Here is an 18,156-nt window from a genome sequence, read left to right as displayed (position 1 = left end):
AGTTGAACATACAAACATCTCACAAATGTAATTAATGTTACATGCTTAATTTCCATCTTTGTTGCATTCTCCACAGCATTCTTCGAACCACTGAAAAATGAACATGCTAAGAATGCTTCAAGTATTGTAACAAAGTCTCACATTAAACAAAAAACTTGATTTGATTACAAAAAAATAAAAGTGTTCAAACCATACATACAAATTGGCTGAAGACAAAGAACGACCATTAAGACAATGCTGGGGAGATTTATGATTATGTAAAGATGGAGGAGGGGGAAAAAAAAGAAAAGAATGAAGATAATGGAGATGAAGGAATTACGGTATTATGATAAAGGAAATTATCATAATAAAGGCTAACTTAAGGTGTGGTATGATGAAAATTATGCAAAATGACTATTATTAGAATACTGATATAAGTGCAAGATAGTTATAACCAATATATATGTCCAAAAAAATGAATAAAAAAAATTACAGTGGAAAAGAAAATCTGATAGAAAAACTAATTTAAAAAAAGAACCAGAGTTTTGATAATGAAAACATATTAAAAGCATATTAAATATTAAAAACAAAACTTGTAAAATTAAGGGGGAAAAAATCAAGCCAGAGTTAGGCATAGGATGATGATGATAACGATGATGATGATACAAAAACACAGTTACATTTACTCAAATGGATCAAAAGAAAAGAAAAAACGGTGAGAGTATACGGGTGAAGACGAAGGAGTTGCAGGTAGCTCACTTCATGGTGTGTTGACTTCTGTGCATCCTCAGTTATCTTCATGTCTTTCGGTGAAGAGACAGTCTCTGACAACGCTTTCTTTGATGAGGCCTTGGTGTCTTCTTTTAGAGATTTGGATGAGCCTTTCGTCTTCTCCTGGCTCTGCGATTGTTTGCGGGTCTGGATGTTACCTGTGGGTTTAGACTGAGTGGAAGCTGTTTTCGACACAGCAGGTGAGGCCTTAGCATGGTTGGGTGCAGCTTTACCAGGGGTGGTTGAAGCCTTGTCACCAGTGGGATGAGAGGGGCCCTTAGTCTGAGCTGAGGGCTGAACAGATCCTTTAGTCTGATTCTGTCCTTTGGCCTGGTTGGGACCCTTAATTTGGTTAGCAGACTGAACAGGACCCTTACTTTGAGCAATGGAATGGTTAGAACCTTTAATTTGAGCTCCCTTACTTTGACCTGAGGGTTGTAAGGGACCCTTGACCTGGGGAGATTGCTGAGTGAAAGCCTTAGTTTGGGGAAGGGGTTGGGCAGAACTCTTGGTTTGAGCTTGACTGGGCCCCTTAGTACTAGGGGTGGGCCCAGCCTGTTTCACAGGAGAAAGAGGGCCACTTACTTGGGGACCCGGTGCTTTCTGTTGTTGTTGAGGACCTGTGGGCTTAGGCCCTGAAAGTTGATTTGGCCCTGTTTGCTGAGGTGGTTGTTGATTGGCTGAAGCAGGTGGTCGGGGGGATCCGGGCTGTGCAACAGGAGCTGGAATATCGCCCAAGCTTCCTGACAGAGCCCTCTGCGTCTGGCAGTTCAAGCATAGCCATTCTTTCTTCTGAAAACAAGCACACATAAAAAGCAGTCAGCTAAATTGAAATAAAAAAATAGTTTAAAGCACTTCTTTCTTTCAAATTCAGATTTGAAAGCTCCTGTAAACTAAGAAATATGTCTTTATTCTAACAGCCACATATTTCACATGAAGTAACAATCTCATAGTGCACACAGATTTGATTTGAGAGCATAGTTACTCTGACAACCCATGAAAGGGGTAATCGGCATAATAACTACATAGAAAAAGTAAACTGATGATCATGTTTTCATCATATTTCATCATATTTTGTTGATCTTAGAGGTATTAATATGTAGTGGTGATTCTAGAGTCTGTTGGGGCCCCAGGCGTTCAGCAGGGCACTTACTGAATGCTGTCTGGTGGAGCCCCTTTAGGGAGGTCTCCTATTGTCATTGCAATATTTGCACATTTGGGGTTGCTGCTTTGGTTTAAAGTTGTCAGCCCTCTGGGGCCCCCTGCTGGACTGGGGTTCCAAGCCTTGCCTGTTAACAAGCAGCTTCACCTATCTATTTTGTGTGCAGTTTCAAACTCTTTAATAAAGCTTTATTGAAATAATTCAGGAAACAGAACAAAATTCAAGAATTCTCTTAAGGAACCTGTCTTAAATCCAATACCAAGCCTAAGGAAACAAAATAAGTGTTTATTTTTGTATAAAGTGTTTATGGGCAGAAAACTGACTAGTAACAGAACGTTTTTCTCGACATTGGCATTTACTAAGTTTCCTGGCTCTATGAAACACAAACATGATTATTCATGGCTATTGGTGAGTACAGATATATAAATGTGTCTGTTTCTTATCATTAAACAAAACTTTTGACTTTGTAAACAGACACATAGTGCCAAGAACTTAGTTAAGCATGTCTGAACAACTGAATATTTGAAAGCCTGTGCAAACAAGGCCTTTCATCTCTTTGTGAAGACTAAATCATTCACAACATTAAGCACTCTCAAATAGGGTACACAGCAGAAGAGTGCTGGGGGAATACACATGAACACATCTGGTATTAGAATGGTGGGACGCTCGTGTTGTTAAACCTTCTGTCGAGCTAACAGCAAACCCTCTGTCTGTAAGACGATTTGTCCTTCACTGTCATCCTCTCTGAGCTCTGTGCTCAGCCTCAGTTATACACTGCTTCAACTGAGGGGGGAAAAAACAACAAATGCAGGATATTAACATTAAAAGATTCAGTTTCAGGTCAATGCACTGGATCGATGAAACTGCTCAATGGAATGAAATGGTTATATTACAGATTGTAAAGCTGAAAAGAGAGGAGGCAGCCCCATGTTTGTAACATAGTCCTCCGTTTCGGTGATAATCATTCATGCCTCAGGCTTTAAAAAAGATAGATGTTGTGTCACTGACTCGTATAATGTAAACAAAATAACCCCATAAACAGATAGCCATCAGCCGAGTGAATAACTTCTTTATTATCGTAACAGTCATACTGTCTGAATATATTTAACTTAGAAAAACTCTCCATAACAAGAAATACAGTAGACAGTAACAGTTATTTATGTAACAAGAAAATTCCAAGCAGCATAATAGTCATGTAAGTCTATTAGACCCCGAGAGATCAGTGTTCGATGGCCAAGTCTTCAGCAATGAGCTGTGGATTTAGTGGACCCAGGCTGTCTTATTTTAACCATATTACTTTAGTTTTTATGGACTTTTTCCCCAGGTTTCCTTTTTTCTTTTCTTCTCTCTTTTTTTATTTTATTTTACATGTCCCAAAGAACTGAAGTAAAAGTGAAACTAAAACTGTTCAGAGAAATGTATCAGGGACTGAGTGACTGAAGCCTAACCAGAGACAAGGAATCCAAATTATCCATGTATAGAAATCTCTTATTATACATTGCATCTGTTGTACTTTAATGTAATAAGGTGTACATGTATGTAAACAGATCGCGGTCTTTGTGTGTCTCTCTCTGCTGGCCACGATCATCCTGAGGACACGGACAGACAATCACCTGCCACGCATACTATTCACTACAACAGAATTGTGAAGGCCAAAACATCAATAAATAATGTCTCAGCATTTGGTGAATTGGAAGTTTCAACAGGTGAAAGTTAACAGAGTGATGAAAAGGAGGATGCAGAGGGGCAGGATGTAATAAAGGGAAAAGGAGGGTGTGGGTAAAGATGATGGCCACGAAAGAGAAACGGTAATGATCATGTCACTACCCTGGTTTAAATGTAGTATTTTCACCCCCTCATCTGCCACTGTGGCAAGTCACTATCACTGATCTGTAGTGAGGAGCCAGTTCTTAAAATTAAAGTCTAAACACATTTAAAAACACAACCTTAAATAAATCAGAGATAATTTATTGATTTCAAAATCATTGTCTGCGGACACTCTATAATGTAAATACTGAAAAAGATCACCTCATGTTTACTTCATCATCCTTTTGCACTATTTATCTTACTTAGTCTTGTACATATTAGTCTTAAAAGACTTGTTTGGAGTTTTAGTTAATTGTTATTATTTAATGTTTACATTTGCACAAATAGACCACAGTGTACCAAAGTTAAATTCCTGGTGTGTTAAACATACCTGCTCGATGAAGCTGATTCTGATTCTAATGATTCAAATAACTTGAAGTATGTGCAGGTTTATGGAGCTGTCCTTGGAGCAGACTTGTAGTTAAGGCTGTTCTTGCACATGTGAGTGTACATTTGTGATACTTTTCATCGGAAATATGAACGAGATCTCTTGCATGCAAAACTTCAGGATTGCTTTGTAAAAACATTAATACGATAAATAAATCACAGTATCCGCTCAATTAGAATCCTTATGCAACACAAGTGTTAAAATATGCAAACCCCCGTGTTTAAAAATGTCTTTTTAATCATGGATACTGTGAACATGTGTAGTTTAATAAAGCATGCTGGAACAGTGTGGGCAGTTACATAAAATAAGAGCCAGGCTATCAGTTTAGATGTTGAAAAGGAAAGCAAACACTGAAGAGTTGAATCGACCGCTTATTTTGTCAAGGTGACAAATCCAAATCCCTATAACTGCTAAAACACAACATGATACAGTATAAAGACAGATACTGTTGTGACATTTTATTTCACATGTGACACATGCAGCATTTAACGATGATATTTTTTCATGTATGTAACCTTTTTTTAGCATGCCCAAATCCTTCAGGAATTGGTTTTCTTATCTGAGATAACCAAGCGTAGATGGTGCCATTGGCATGCCAAACAGACAGATTTGCTTTGTTTTCATCTCTCTCAAGTGCTCTACTGAGAAGCTATATATAAACAGGTGCTGTCCTCTCAGAACTAGCCATCTGTGCCGGTTTTATCACAAGAACAATCGTACAATAAAACGTGTAGAAATGTAACAGACAAGCGTCTGTGTGTTTTTGCACATATACAACTACTGATGTTATGTGTGTAGCATGTCATAGACGAAGCAGAACACAATGATCCATTATATAAATAGAACCCAAGTCCCCGAATCTGTCGTCACTTTAAACTTAAAGCTGCATCAGAGTGTCTTTTTCTATCTGTCAGACATGTTTATAAAAGCAGTTTTTCCTTATTTAGATAATGATGAACATTTTTCCTCCACAGAGAAGGTGTTATTCGTGCCACTTTGGCACTGCCAAACTTTCCTCTTTGCTCCTGAATCAGCATAACATCACTGCGTGGGTGAGAGGGAGAGAGGAGCAAGGCCAAAACGGAGCTGGGAGTAGCAAATTATTCATGTAGAGTGCTTTAGCTTGTACAGCAGAAAGCAATGTGGGCTTTGCTTTCCACCTCCAGCCCGCTTCTGTGGATGGCTGAGTCTCTGCTTCTTCTGAGACGGACATTTAATGCAGCCTGAAAACAGAGCATCCAAACCACTGTGGCGATCCCTTTCAGCTGTTTAACTGCCCTCTGAGGAACAGCAGTTCAACAGCTCAATACGGAGAAATTGCACCTCAGCTTAGACCACAAATGAGATAGGATTTCTTCTCGAAGAAAATAATTAAGTTTTGAAAAATGTGATTTATTTTTTAACACTTAGAAAAATTACTTAGCAGTTCTATTTTTTTTGTTGTTGTTGTTTTTCACCATTTCCTGGATGTGTGTTTGGCACATTTGTTGGCGGCTGCCGGCTCAGTTTGGTAGTGAGATCATCTTGTGAGAGAGCTGGTAACCTCAATAGTTGGCAGGAGGTTAGTTTGCTCAGTGCTCAGTGGAGATTGTTTTTATCCTTGGCTGTGAACTGTGACTCAGATACAGCTGACAAGACAAAACGCCGGCTTTAGTCTATCAGTTACATTTTAAGTTAAACCATTTGGGACTCTTATCCACTACAACATGTAATGAGCCAATATGAGGTGGATTTCAGTCTCCACTTTTGAGACTTTTTTTTTTCATTTTTTTTTCAAAGAATGTAGTGCAAACACTGAGACTGAAATGTTACATAAACACACAGTTTTTATCATTTCACATTTCATTCAAAGCTTTTTGGAATTATCGATCTCTACATGAAAACAAGAGCTACACTTACACATATAAAGGTTTTTTTTTAAAATAACAAAATAAAATAAATCTTTATATCCATTAAAACCTATCCCCAATCTTTAAGAATTAAAATCTCTACCATGTAAACTGAGCGATCAGTGCAGGGCAACTGAAAACACACAAGAAAATGAGGAACACATCTTTACCAGTCTAACGACTGTAAGAGTAACACAAGTCAAATACAACGAAGGTTGGCAAAATGGTCACCATTTCAACTTTTTAAAAAAATGTTTTGCTGTGGTATCGAGATAGATATCGAAGTCACTGGACTGTTTCTATTATTGTGGTGAAATTTCAAATTCTGGCATTGTGACTGCACTGATTGAAACAACATTATCAAGCAGCAACAGCAGTATAGAAAAAGATTCCTGGTGAGGTGGTGCAGTGTGGAGCTCTAAGGACAACTGCCTTTTTCAAATTGTCGAATTTCTGCAGTCAATATTTAAACCATACACCCGACTTTTTTTTTGTATTTGACGTAGTAGCAACGCTATTTTTTTTTATTTATTTAAGTTGACAGTTGACAGTTGATGAGTAAAGTTGAGCCGAGCAGTAAGCACATGGACCTGAATGTGCCACAAGAGACAAATGTGGAAAGTGTGAACACTGACAGTGAAGTGAGATCACAGCCGGAAAAGTTGCCCTTTCACTGTCAAAAAATAATGAGAGATCGAACACTGCAGGTTAGCTCAAGGAAAAGGTCAGAGAGATCGATCCCTTTCTCATAGATTGATCCCGCTCTCAGAGGAACTTGCTGAGACATTACAGCCCTGATCACTCACACAGTGTGTTTGAATGTATGTGTGTCTGTGCACAACGACATGTTTAGCATGTCCACATGTGTGCAAACGAGCACAGGTACAAATTCACCAAATGCATTCACAACGTACAGTTTATTGATCATAAAGCCTGTGAAACCACAAAGGCAAAACAGGATAAAAGCATGTTTGTCAGATACACTTTAAAAACAGTGTTGATGAAGGAATGTGGTTTCCTTAATTAAAATGACATGGTGACTCTGTTTCTTTTAATTTAGAGTGAGCCAAAATGTAACAGGGCAGGACGTCCAAATACAATTCTCCTCAATAATAGCAGTGCATAAACTCCAGGCTAAAAAAGGAGTTTTTGAAGTTGTTAAAAACAACCACTATAAAGTATAAGAAAGAGAAACATAGCTTCAGGCAAACATGCAAAAAGAAAAGCAAAAAAAACAACAAAAAAACTGAAAAGCCCTTCAGAATGGCCCGTCACAGTGTAGCTAAAAAGACAAGTTGAAGTTGGTTTTGTTTTTCATTTTATTGCTGTTCCCATTCTAAAAAAATGAATCAATTATGCACAGCCACACGTGCGAGACTCCCCACAAGGTCTGACCCAAAAACATGAGAATAGTGGGAGGGGGGTATGGGCAGCAAAACCAAGAAGTGGATTTGTAGTCATTTTAAGTTTTTTTTTCCCCGGATGTATTTTAGTCAAAGTCATTACACCTACCGTCACATAACACCAAGTCATCAATCTTCTGTTTGAAAAAAAAACCCCAATGTGTTTGTTCAGTTAATTTATTAATGTTTTAATTAATTTTATTTAACTAACTTTTCTTCTGTTCTTTTGTCTTTTCACCAGATTCGGGTGCAAATGCATCTGAGTGGCGGATTTTTTTTTTTTTTTTTGTATTTTTTTCAAGGACCACATAGAGATGCCCCTCTGAACCTCTCCCTGGTCTATACCTAAAATAAATAAAAGGTCACTCTGTGCACAAGCTAAACTCTCAATGCTGATCATTAATTACTGACCTTCTCTTCTATCGTTTCACAATAAAACAAAAGGGCAAAAGGCACATTCAAAAGAGACAAATTACAGAAAGCTGTAACACCTCCTACCCATGGAGGGAGCCAGAGAGTGCAGAATTTCATCGAGATGGATCCCAGTGGGAGCAAACACACCCACACAACATGAACGCGCAGAACAGAAAAAAAAACAAAAACAAAACAAACACTCACACAGTCAGATCCGGCTATATACTGCTCTTTGAGTGGGCCGCATGTTTAGCAGCATCCTCTTAAATACTACCTCAGGTCTTATTCCTAACACTATTGATGGGGACTGTCACAACGACATGTCCTAGCTCAATTTGCCCCTTCACACACACACACACACACACACACACACACACACACACACACACACACACACACACACACACACACACACACACATTCATTCGAGAATAATGTGCAGATCAACAAAGTGTATGAACATATGTGCGTGACGGCCTACTGAGCATAACCTACACAACCTCAGAGTTCTCCTCTCTCCGTCAGTCAACTCGCAGCACGAGTCTGTTCCCCCGCCTGCTTTTTCTGCCAGGAACCAGAACACAAGCTGTGAGCAAGAAATGTCAGCTGTCATTAAACGCCATGACATACCTCGCAGTGATATAATAGTGTAGGTGCTCATTATCATGAGAATGAGGAAGAAATCCTCTTGCAAAGTTGTTGATTTCACGCAACATAGAAATCCCAAGAAAGAAATTAGGTGCATGAGGACGTGACAGTGTGGCAGGACAATATGAAATATGCATCATAACACTGTCACACTTTCACAAAAAGGTTTAATTAAGCGTCATATTTTTCAAGCATCCTTCCCACTCCAGGAATCAGACAATATTTCAACTAAAGCGTTTACATCTTTTCTTTCCTGTCAAAGCAGCTTTGGTTTTCTGACAATTCAAAACAAAGGACTTTGCCACGTTAGCCTTTAAAGTTAGCATAAAGAGCCACAACAAAGGGGATAACTTTGTAACAACAAAGGCAGAAATCGTCATCGTAATCCTTCACGTGCTGTGTCCCTCAGAGATTAATGAGGCGTGCACGACGGAGGGGGTCATAATTAATTTGTAACAAGTGAAGGTCAGGGGAGCAGAGGGTCAGCGTGAATTATTAACCACCACGTGCAGAAGGGGTACGCTGCTGAGCAGGTAGGAAACAGGCTAACTATAAGGTGAATGAGGAGATATGTCACACACATTTCAGTGTCTGAACACACACGTTTATTGTCCTTCAAAGAGCGTAGGAACATGTGAACAGGAGGAAAGTACAGACAAAATTAGATGTAAACACAAGGCACTGTTCATTCATCACAGTCCACTAAAAAAATGATACTCACTGTATTCCATCCTGTTGGGATGCAGTAATATTCACCACACGAGTCAAATGACAGCAGTGCACGTTACCCTGTTAAAGTCCCATCAGAGCCATTAAAACCAGTGCATCCATTTCTATTGTGCACAGTCGGAATGAACAGAGGTTTCAGACTATCAAATGCGCAGTGCGAAGCGTGAGCGAGCACATGTCGCAGTAGTGTGCCTGGCTTTGCCAAACCACACCATGACTGTGACAGGTCAGTAAGAGTCAGCAGGTATATAGGTCAATCCCCTGGGACTCCTTCAATGGGGACACGTGGTCAGGCCTGTGGATTAGAGAGGAAATGAAGGATCATCCACAGGCAAGCAGGACTCCACTACAGTCACCAGTCACCCGTGTACAGGCCCATCCCTACAAACCATTTAGGTAAATAAAGTCAATGGTCATCATGATAAATACAATAATATGGAGGCCAAAGTGTCTGCATATTCAAAGTATGTGCGTGTTAAACCAAGTTGCCTCAAAAAGATCACGTTCAAAGCATATAAACGAATCTGAGGACAAAGTTATAGAGTTACATTTAAAACTACAGGTCCAGAAATATCTGATTTGTAAAAGTAGACAGATCACTTGGTGTCAGTGTGGAAAACAGTTAAAGCAGCTCCCTGGCAGAACTGTAAGCATCAGTTACATTTTTTGTTTTATGTCAACAATAACTCACCGCAAACCAGCCACTGTCTGTACAGTGTTAATCTACCATATTTAATTTTACAAATGTAAAAAGATTCAATAAATTACTTTACAAGCAGATAGATAGATAGATAGATAGATAGATAGATAGATAGATAGATAGATAGATAGATAGATAGATAGATAGATAGATAGATAGATAGATAGATAGATAGATAGATAGATAGATAGATAGATAGATAGATAGATAGATAGATAGATAGATAGATAGATACTGTGTTGATCCCGAGGGAAATTCAAGTAAACCTGACTTACAGTTGAGAATAACATTTACATAAAAAACGCTGCTGAGACGCTTTTTAATGCATCAGTTTAACGAGCGGCTCTGTAACTTGTACTTAGGCGAACAAATTCGCGAAGGCTGACAGCAGAATGCTAACAGCAGAATGCTAACAGCAGAATGCTAACATACTTCTGATCGTGACGTTAATCATGTTTCAACTCTTTCAGAAGGTAAGCATGCTAACATTTGCTTCTCATATAACATGTAGCTGAGGCTAATGGCACATCTGTTGCTCTTTAAAGAACATCCATTAAACAAAAATGGTCAAAAATATCAGATGTATGCATTGTGTGATTACATGTAAGGGACGTCAACTGGCAGGATCAGTTAAGTACAGGGTGCCAAGTTCATACTATACTAGAGTTTAACACTTGACCCTTTATCGCATTTATCACAAGCTGGCGGCAGGGCTCTAGTGACGGGAGGCAGAAGGCTGCCAGCCACCGTCAAAGGACACTTGTCACCAGGCCAGACAACTTTTTTCTGAAGGAAACTCCTGTGTATGTGCTTCTTTGTGTTTATGTTTGGGTTTTTGTTTTTTTGCACCATAAAATGACATACGCTTTTAAAAGTGTCCACTTGGGTCTACTTCAAGCACATTACCTAAGTGATTAAGATTATCGTGGTTCCAAGTTGGAGTGTGTGAATTGTTTTTCCTCTCAGGCAGAGTGTGTTGCTGCAGGAAAACCGAGTGTCATCAGTCATTAAGTGTGTGTATCTCTGCTGTCCCTCTGGGGGGGTTTGATAGAACAGGGTCAGGTCATGTTTTCTGCTCTTTATTTACTTGTTCTGTCGCTTATGGTTGTTTTCAACAGGTGTCCCCTTTTGTCCGACACACACAGGCTGATCACCTTGTGGAGACTGTCCTGTCTCATTAGGGGACCACTGTGAAGGGACACTGTGAGAAGAAGCAACACATCCAATTTATGTCACAGGATCATTTTGTGATGCGTTGCCGGTTTCCTATCCGCCGTCTTTTTGAAGCGAGTCTGAGACAGACACAGGCTGGTGATGATGTGTCTGCCTCTGCTGCATCTGGGAGGACATAAGATGCCCTTGAAAGAAGATTTTTACAGTCCTCCAAAAAGACTCATCTGTACAAAAACCTTTTCTGATGTGCCAATAAAAGTACTATTTCATGGTTCTTGTAAACCTTCTTTGAAAGCCTCATCCAGATTGATGTTATGTTCTTGCAAAGAGTGCTCTGCACAGTTAGAGACAATAACACTTTGTTCTAGACCAGAGGTGTCCAAAGTGCGGCTCAGGGGCCATTAGCGGCCCTTGAGGCAATTTTTTGCGGCCCCCGACCTCAATCAAAGAATCAGAAGATTTTGGCCCGAGGCCTCATTCAGATGGAATATTTTTGTTGTGTTTCTTTATCATGTCAGCGAGGGATAAAAGATATTCCTAAAATAGAAAATGTTCAGTACAATGTATGTTTTTTCTCTCTTTTTTTTTAAAAGCTTTGACTATTTTTCACATTTTTTGTTAACTATGAAAATGAATCTTTGCATAATTTTTGCAGACTGTTGTTTAACCATTTAATATCCTGAGCTTAATATAGAAAGTTTCTACAAAAAAATAATTTGCAAACCGTTTGATTCTGATCTACAAAGCCATACTACTTCTTCCAAAAAAATGAGAACATAGTAGTTTCTTACTGTAATTAGCCATTGTGTTTTATTGAGTTCCTTACAAAAGTTCCTCACAATACTCTTTAAAAAAATAAAACCTGTGGCCCGCGAGCAATTCTAACGTGACAATTTTGGCCCTTATATCAAAGATTTCATATTTAATGCAGAAAAATTAGAAAAAGGTCTGAATACAGTTCAGCTCCTAATGAACAACTTTATTCTAAACAGTGCCATGTTCTGATTCAAAGGATCTACCTCAGGCAAATGCGGCAGGAAGCTGAGGAATATCCTTCGGTACCAAACGTTGCCCTGATTAAAATAAAGTTGCTCATTGGGAGCTGGAGAGTTTGTGCAGCGTTCTCTTTTTTCTGCAGTTAATACAAAATGACCAAATTGCTAAAATTAGTTTTTTTTCAAGTCCTCATCTATTAAACAATACATTAAATAACCCTAATCCATTGCCTCCATGACAAATAATTAAAACTAAATCCTTTCAGTTGTAAAAATAAAGGGATATCCAGAGGATCCACCTGCTCCATTACTCCAACAAGGGAAACCTTTACTCGAGGACAGGAACAGTCCAACATCCCTCTCCACAGACTTCAGAAGGTGTGAGAAAGCAATCAAAGGAGGAGTGAGGCTGCTCTTCAGCTTTTTAACTGTTCTCCTTTTTTGTAAAGCTTTTTAGCACAGCTCTGCTAATTAGCCTTGAGAACATTCAGATGAATTGCAGTGTTTATCCCACTGCAATCTTGCTTTAAAAAAAAAAATCACCCTGAGCAGCAACACACAGCTCAGCCTCGTTCAGTAAAAAGCACCTCTGTCTGTGGTCAAGCTGTCTATACTGCAGTCAGTAAAAAAAAACACCTTCATACACTACCTGCTTCTTTGACTGTTCAGACACACTTCCTGATATTGTTCACTCTTCTTCGCTGTTTGGCGCATTGATAAGCAGACCGACGTTGTGTCAGCCAGGTAGTAGGATGCAGTATTCCAGTGTGGCTGAATGAGATTACGTCTCGTCTATAACAGTATAGGTTATCAGCATGCATCATACAGAAGATGGTTCATTAGCTTACTCCATGGACACACAGGAAGATGAATCAGTCGGATGTACTTTTAAGAAATTCCTCCAAGGCTCAAATCAAAAAGAAGGAAAATAAAAAGCTAAATGCCCCTAAACAAACATCTGTTTTCTAAGACTGTAATCAAGCCCAACAAATGTATTTTATTTTAAAGTTGGCAGCCAAGCTGAAACTACTGTGTCTTGTCACATATGTCTGTCCCCAGGACAAGTTAATCAGGCTGTCTGTGCAGCCCTCTTTTATATTACATGAGTTTCTCATTCTCTTGTCAGGCAAATCTAAAGCTTTCAGCCCAGCAAATACATTGTCTGTGTCTAACATTAATCTCGTAGACAAGTTACTCAAGCTGTAACCTACTGACAGCATCGAGTCGCACGACTTTAATACAGGAACCAGTGCAGTTAGACTGTTTGTCTCACTAAAGTGCTAAGTACAATATCAAGCATAACGTAAATGTAATTTCCTGAAGACGGCAGTTAAATGACTCTGATAAACAACTAATGAAAATAAAGATGTGCATTTGACAAAGATGTTCATGGAAATTCCTCAATTGTTATCCTCAGATCTTCAAATAAGGTGATTAGTCTTCTATTTACCTACAACAGTCCATTGCCCAAATCATGCAATTTAGTATTTCATTCAAATGGGAGAAATATAATTTTTCTTACAACTGAATTAAAGAAAAGCCATAAAACAAATGACAAAAAACACCAGGTAACACCTCATTGCTCAAACAAAATTGCAGACTGAAAAATATTTTAAGTTTTTTTTTTTTTTTTATGAAAAGTTAGGAAACGTCATGTTTCCTGGAGAGAGTTCATTGGAGGATAAGTGAGTTGTAGATTAATCACACATCTCTGCTGCTTCTTTCTGTAAAAGAGGGATTAGTAATCTAGTTTTTTTTTTTTTTTTAAAGAAAGGAAACCTCAAATTCAAGACAAAAAGAAGTGTATATTTGTTGGTTTGTGAAGTGAGGTTTAATCAGACTGCAGGTCAATGACAGTCAACAATTCACTACTATTACCCCTCCTTGTTGTTTCCCGCCGCCAGCAATAAACTGTTCAGTGGCGCCTGATGTCTTTACTAATGGAACCAGTGGGAGGAACATCTCTCTAGTTAAGTACAATGCTCTTCATGCAGCCACTGCTGTTGTTGCTCTTGCTGCTCAGGGCTGCAGCCCTCGGCCTCACCAAGAGATCTGGTCATTTCCACTGCTGCCTGACAGCTGCAGCACTGAGAAGATTAGCAAGGGGTTAAATGTAATATCTGAGCGATCAGTGAGCTTTATCTCTTTCATTTTGTCTCTCAATCTCTTGCTCCCTTTCAATATAGCTCCCTCTGTCTGCCTGCTTTTTTTTTTTTTTTTTTTAGCCTGACGTACAACTGCACGTCTCCATTCTATAATCTCACATTTGTGTCGCCAGCCTTTTAGTATTTGCAGCCTCTAAGCACAGCATACACCCAGCTAACCCCTCCTCCTTCTCTCCCTAATGCTGGCATTAGGGAGAAGTCGCATGCCTGAGGTGCAGCGAGGAGGAGAGAGCAGGAGCAGCGATGAGGCTGATGAAGTGATGTCTTGAGACAGGAGGGCCCATGTAGAAGGGGTGGGAGGACTTCTCCGCCCCACCTCTGTGCCTCTGACAGCGCGGATAGACACAGCACCGCCAGCCGCCACTGGAGCATTGCTAAAGCTCGTTAGCATAGCCACCAGGCCTTGAAGATGATGAGTTCTGAAGAGGTGATTAAGCCAATGTGGAGCAAATTCGCTCACAAGGTACAGGAGGAGGGGCATTTGAAGATAGAAGAGCAGAAGAGGACAGGAAGGGTAATTCAAGTTCAATATGGTCACCGTGCTCCGATAGCCATTCATCAAAAGAGCTGATAGTGCTGCGAGTTCAGGCCAGAAAAATGAACTCTTCTGGTACGGGATGTTAAGGCACACTCAATCCGTCATGTCAAATGGCACTAAAATGTTAAAAAAAAAAAAAAATCTACTAGACTTTTGGCTATTTTCTATTTATATTCCAATGAAACAAAATTGGATCTGTTTGTATACAACAGCAACACAAATTACAAGGTTTGAATAATTTCTTGTTTTTAAAGCAAACCGTCTAAATTTCACAAGTGTGCTTGTGACAGAGTCACTCCCACTGCTTTCTGTTTTTAAGAGATAAAGATGTTAAAGGACTTTTGAAACTTAAGAACTTGATTGGACCACCACCGCTCTCCGTAGTGCTTGCCCTTTGGGATAATAATATTACTGATGAAATTATAAAAAATGAATATTGAACACCTTTAAAAAATAAAAAGGTATCCAAAAGATTTTGACAAACTCAGTACGGGCAACTCACTTCACTGAAAACACAAACTCACACCAGAATAAGAGTGAACGTCAGAGCAGTTGTGGGAGCTCAGCCCTGGTGTTGAGATCGTACACAGGAGTTTAGTCCAAGTGTGTGCAACTCACACTGAGATGGAGCTCGGCACCTGCTGCCAAACACAAAAGGCCCAGAGATGAGAGTGAGTGGCATTTAAGCCTCCAAACCAGCGAGCCATCTGTGCTGGGCGCCACATAATCTCAACAGGAAGCAGTCTTTTCTGTGCATCACATCATCTTCCTGTCTCCACCACACAGACTTTATCAGTGAGTGTACCGCGAGAACAAAAAGAATTTAGGGCAAACATGCCTCATGTAATGTAAACTGAACATGTTCCGTTTTATTAAAAAAACAAAAAAAACTTTTTTGATAATCCTTTGATTCACCCTCACAATCGCTTTAGTGCTAACATATTCATCAGGCTAACTCAAACTGGCTTTGTCTCAGTTTAATCAGCCAACAAGGCTTGCTATTCTCAGATGGCTCTTATTTGTGTGGGTGGGTCTTTACAGTGTTGTGTTGGGGTTAAGCGGCATACTCAAGGGATTCTACACACTCTCAACACAGATTAGAAACACTCTTAACTATTAGCTCTTTTTACAACACACACACTCTCTCTCACACACACACACACAAACAAAAAAACACCCATCTCCCTGTCTCCTTCTGTTTGTGTCTGAATCACCTCTTACAAATACCTTGACTTTTTAAGGCAGGGGCTTTTAAAATGCTCGTCGCAGCTGTTGCTGCTAAACCAACAGAGCGTAGACTGAATCAAGAGGGGCTGAGTATCTGCGTTGCAATGTCAACTGCAAGCGTCTCAACCTGAAGTAATTGCCAATTCAATCAATGTGTCAACAGCAAAGCACTCTCCAGCGCATGCAGACAGGAGGAAGGGGAGGCGTCCCATGAGCACATCCATCCTGACGTGAGAGAAAACAGAAGAGACAAATGTACAAAACAACAGCAGTGCCCTGTGAAAGAATTTGACAGGAAACATTATCATTTGCCAAATGAGCGGTAACTGTGTAATGTAACATCTTTTAGAAAGAGCTTCAATGAAATAACCTGCTCGAGAATAATTAAATGTTTCACGAGAAGCTGCTTTTGGAATACTGTCAGTTTTACAGCGAGGTGAGTCAGGATCGCACATATCACCAATTTAATACATCTGAAATAAGAGAACAGGAGGGCGCAGGACAATGCTGTGTGTGGGAGTCCAAACTGTAAATGTACGGGGGTGTTTGCAGCGCTGCAAAATGTATTTCTTTACACAGTGCCAGATGCTCCCATTAGCATTTTAAAACGGTTGTTAGAAGAAAGTTTAATTTACTCAACTGCAAAAAATGTTTTTAAAAAAAATGTAAGCAGCACGATTATCTTTGAACAGTTATGTGAAAGTTCTTTAACATAGCAACAACAATCTAACATACCCCAAATATGTTGTTTTCAACAGGTGAAATGAGTGCCTTAACGATACATTGAGTTTATGAGACAATATTTTTTTTGATTTTTAATTATTTTTGAACTTTTTTTTTTTTTTTTAAGCACACATTAAACTCATTTAGAAAACATCTCTCCGGTTGGTACAGCCCAAAGCAGAACAGAGTCTTGCGTTGGTTTGAAGCAGACACTAATGGTAATGGAAAGTTTAATGACTCTTGTGTTAATGTTTCAGTTCCTTCTCTACCCTGCGAAAAGTGAACCATGATCATGATGCAGAGTTTTAAAAAGCAATGACAGCGTCAAGCAGAGTTGTGGCTCATGTACAAACGTTGGATCTATCGTGAATTGTTAGCTTCACTTGATGCAGATATTAGTATTCTTAAGACAAATAAGAAAGCTGAAAATCCAGACCCCTGTATACAGACTCAACATATATACAGTATGTAGAATCTGTTAGCTTACTGCTAGCTGGTGCTACATAATTATAAATGCATTGTCTCTGTGTGAAGGGCTCCCAATAGATAGGTTTTGTATGTGTCTGTGAACCTCAGCAAAAATGTATAAAAACTGTTTTCTAATTCCTTGCAATAAAGATTGTCTTTTGCTATGTCTCCAATGAAATGAAATAAACTCATTACATGGCGACCTAATTGCAATGTATTCTACAGTCCTTCTTCTTCTACCAACTGTCTTGTACAAAAATATAGTGCATTGCAGCACAAAGGAAAATAGAAGTATTGAAAGGCGTTGAGCAGCTGATTGAGGCTGGGTGGGCGTTTGAAGCAGTGATGGTGTACCATCATCACTTTGAGAGCAGCCAGGCTGAGCACGGCAGGCTTGGATGCATGATGCCGGCAGCCATCTGGCTTTGGATGGGACTCCTGAGGGAGAAAAGCGGCTGGTGCCAACCTTCAGAAAACACTTCCAGCGTGTTTGAGAATGAGAGTGACGTGTTCATCTATACCGTGGCTCGGTGTGAGAGTGGCAACTGTGTTCCTGCAGAGCCGTGACACATTCACAAATACTACATGTTCTACATATGTTTACTGTGTGCCTGCTGTCTCTTCAAGGACAAACTGCGGTCAAATGAAATCCATAGGCCTGAATAGAAAAAAAAAACAAATCAATGGATTTCTCAAATTAACACTTCCGATTTCATCTGTGTGTTGCTTCAAGAAGGTTACAGTTGAATTTTTTTTTTTTTATTACATTTTGTTCGTTTCAAGTATAGCTTTTAAAGGGTACATTTTATGCTACACAATGTCTTGAGATTTCTCATTATCAACAGTTCATCAGTTTACTGCACTCTGTGTTCGAGGCACTTAAAAGTGAGCCTGGTTACTGCAGACAGCTTTTCAGAC

General features: G+C 39.4%; 1 protein-coding gene across 5 annotated transcripts in view; it reads right to left on the bottom strand.

Moving 5' to 3' along the window:
* The window catches only part of bsnb (bassoon (presynaptic cytomatrix protein) b), a 62,378-nt gene that overhangs the window by 17,920 nt on the left and 26,302 nt on the right, over positions 1-18,156 (bottom strand). For 4 of the 5 annotated variants that reach the window (XM_079341804.1, XM_079341806.1, XM_079341807.1 and 1 more), the window contains exon 4: positions 739-1,542. In XM_079341804.1, the coding sequence (XP_079197930.1) occupies positions 739-1,542 (804 nt within the window). The remainder of the gene's footprint in view (positions 1-738; positions 1,543-18,156) is intronic. The other variant, XM_079341808.1, reaches the window with a different exon arrangement.

The sequence above is a fragment of the Symphodus melops genome (assembly GCF_947650265.1).
Source record: "Symphodus melops genome assembly, chromosome: 4".
NCBI classification, from domain to species: domain Eukaryota; kingdom Metazoa; phylum Chordata; class Actinopteri; order Labriformes; family Labridae; genus Symphodus; species Symphodus melops.
The sequence above is the reverse complement of the archived record's forward strand: the minus strand, read 5'-3'. Positions and strand labels throughout refer to the sequence as shown.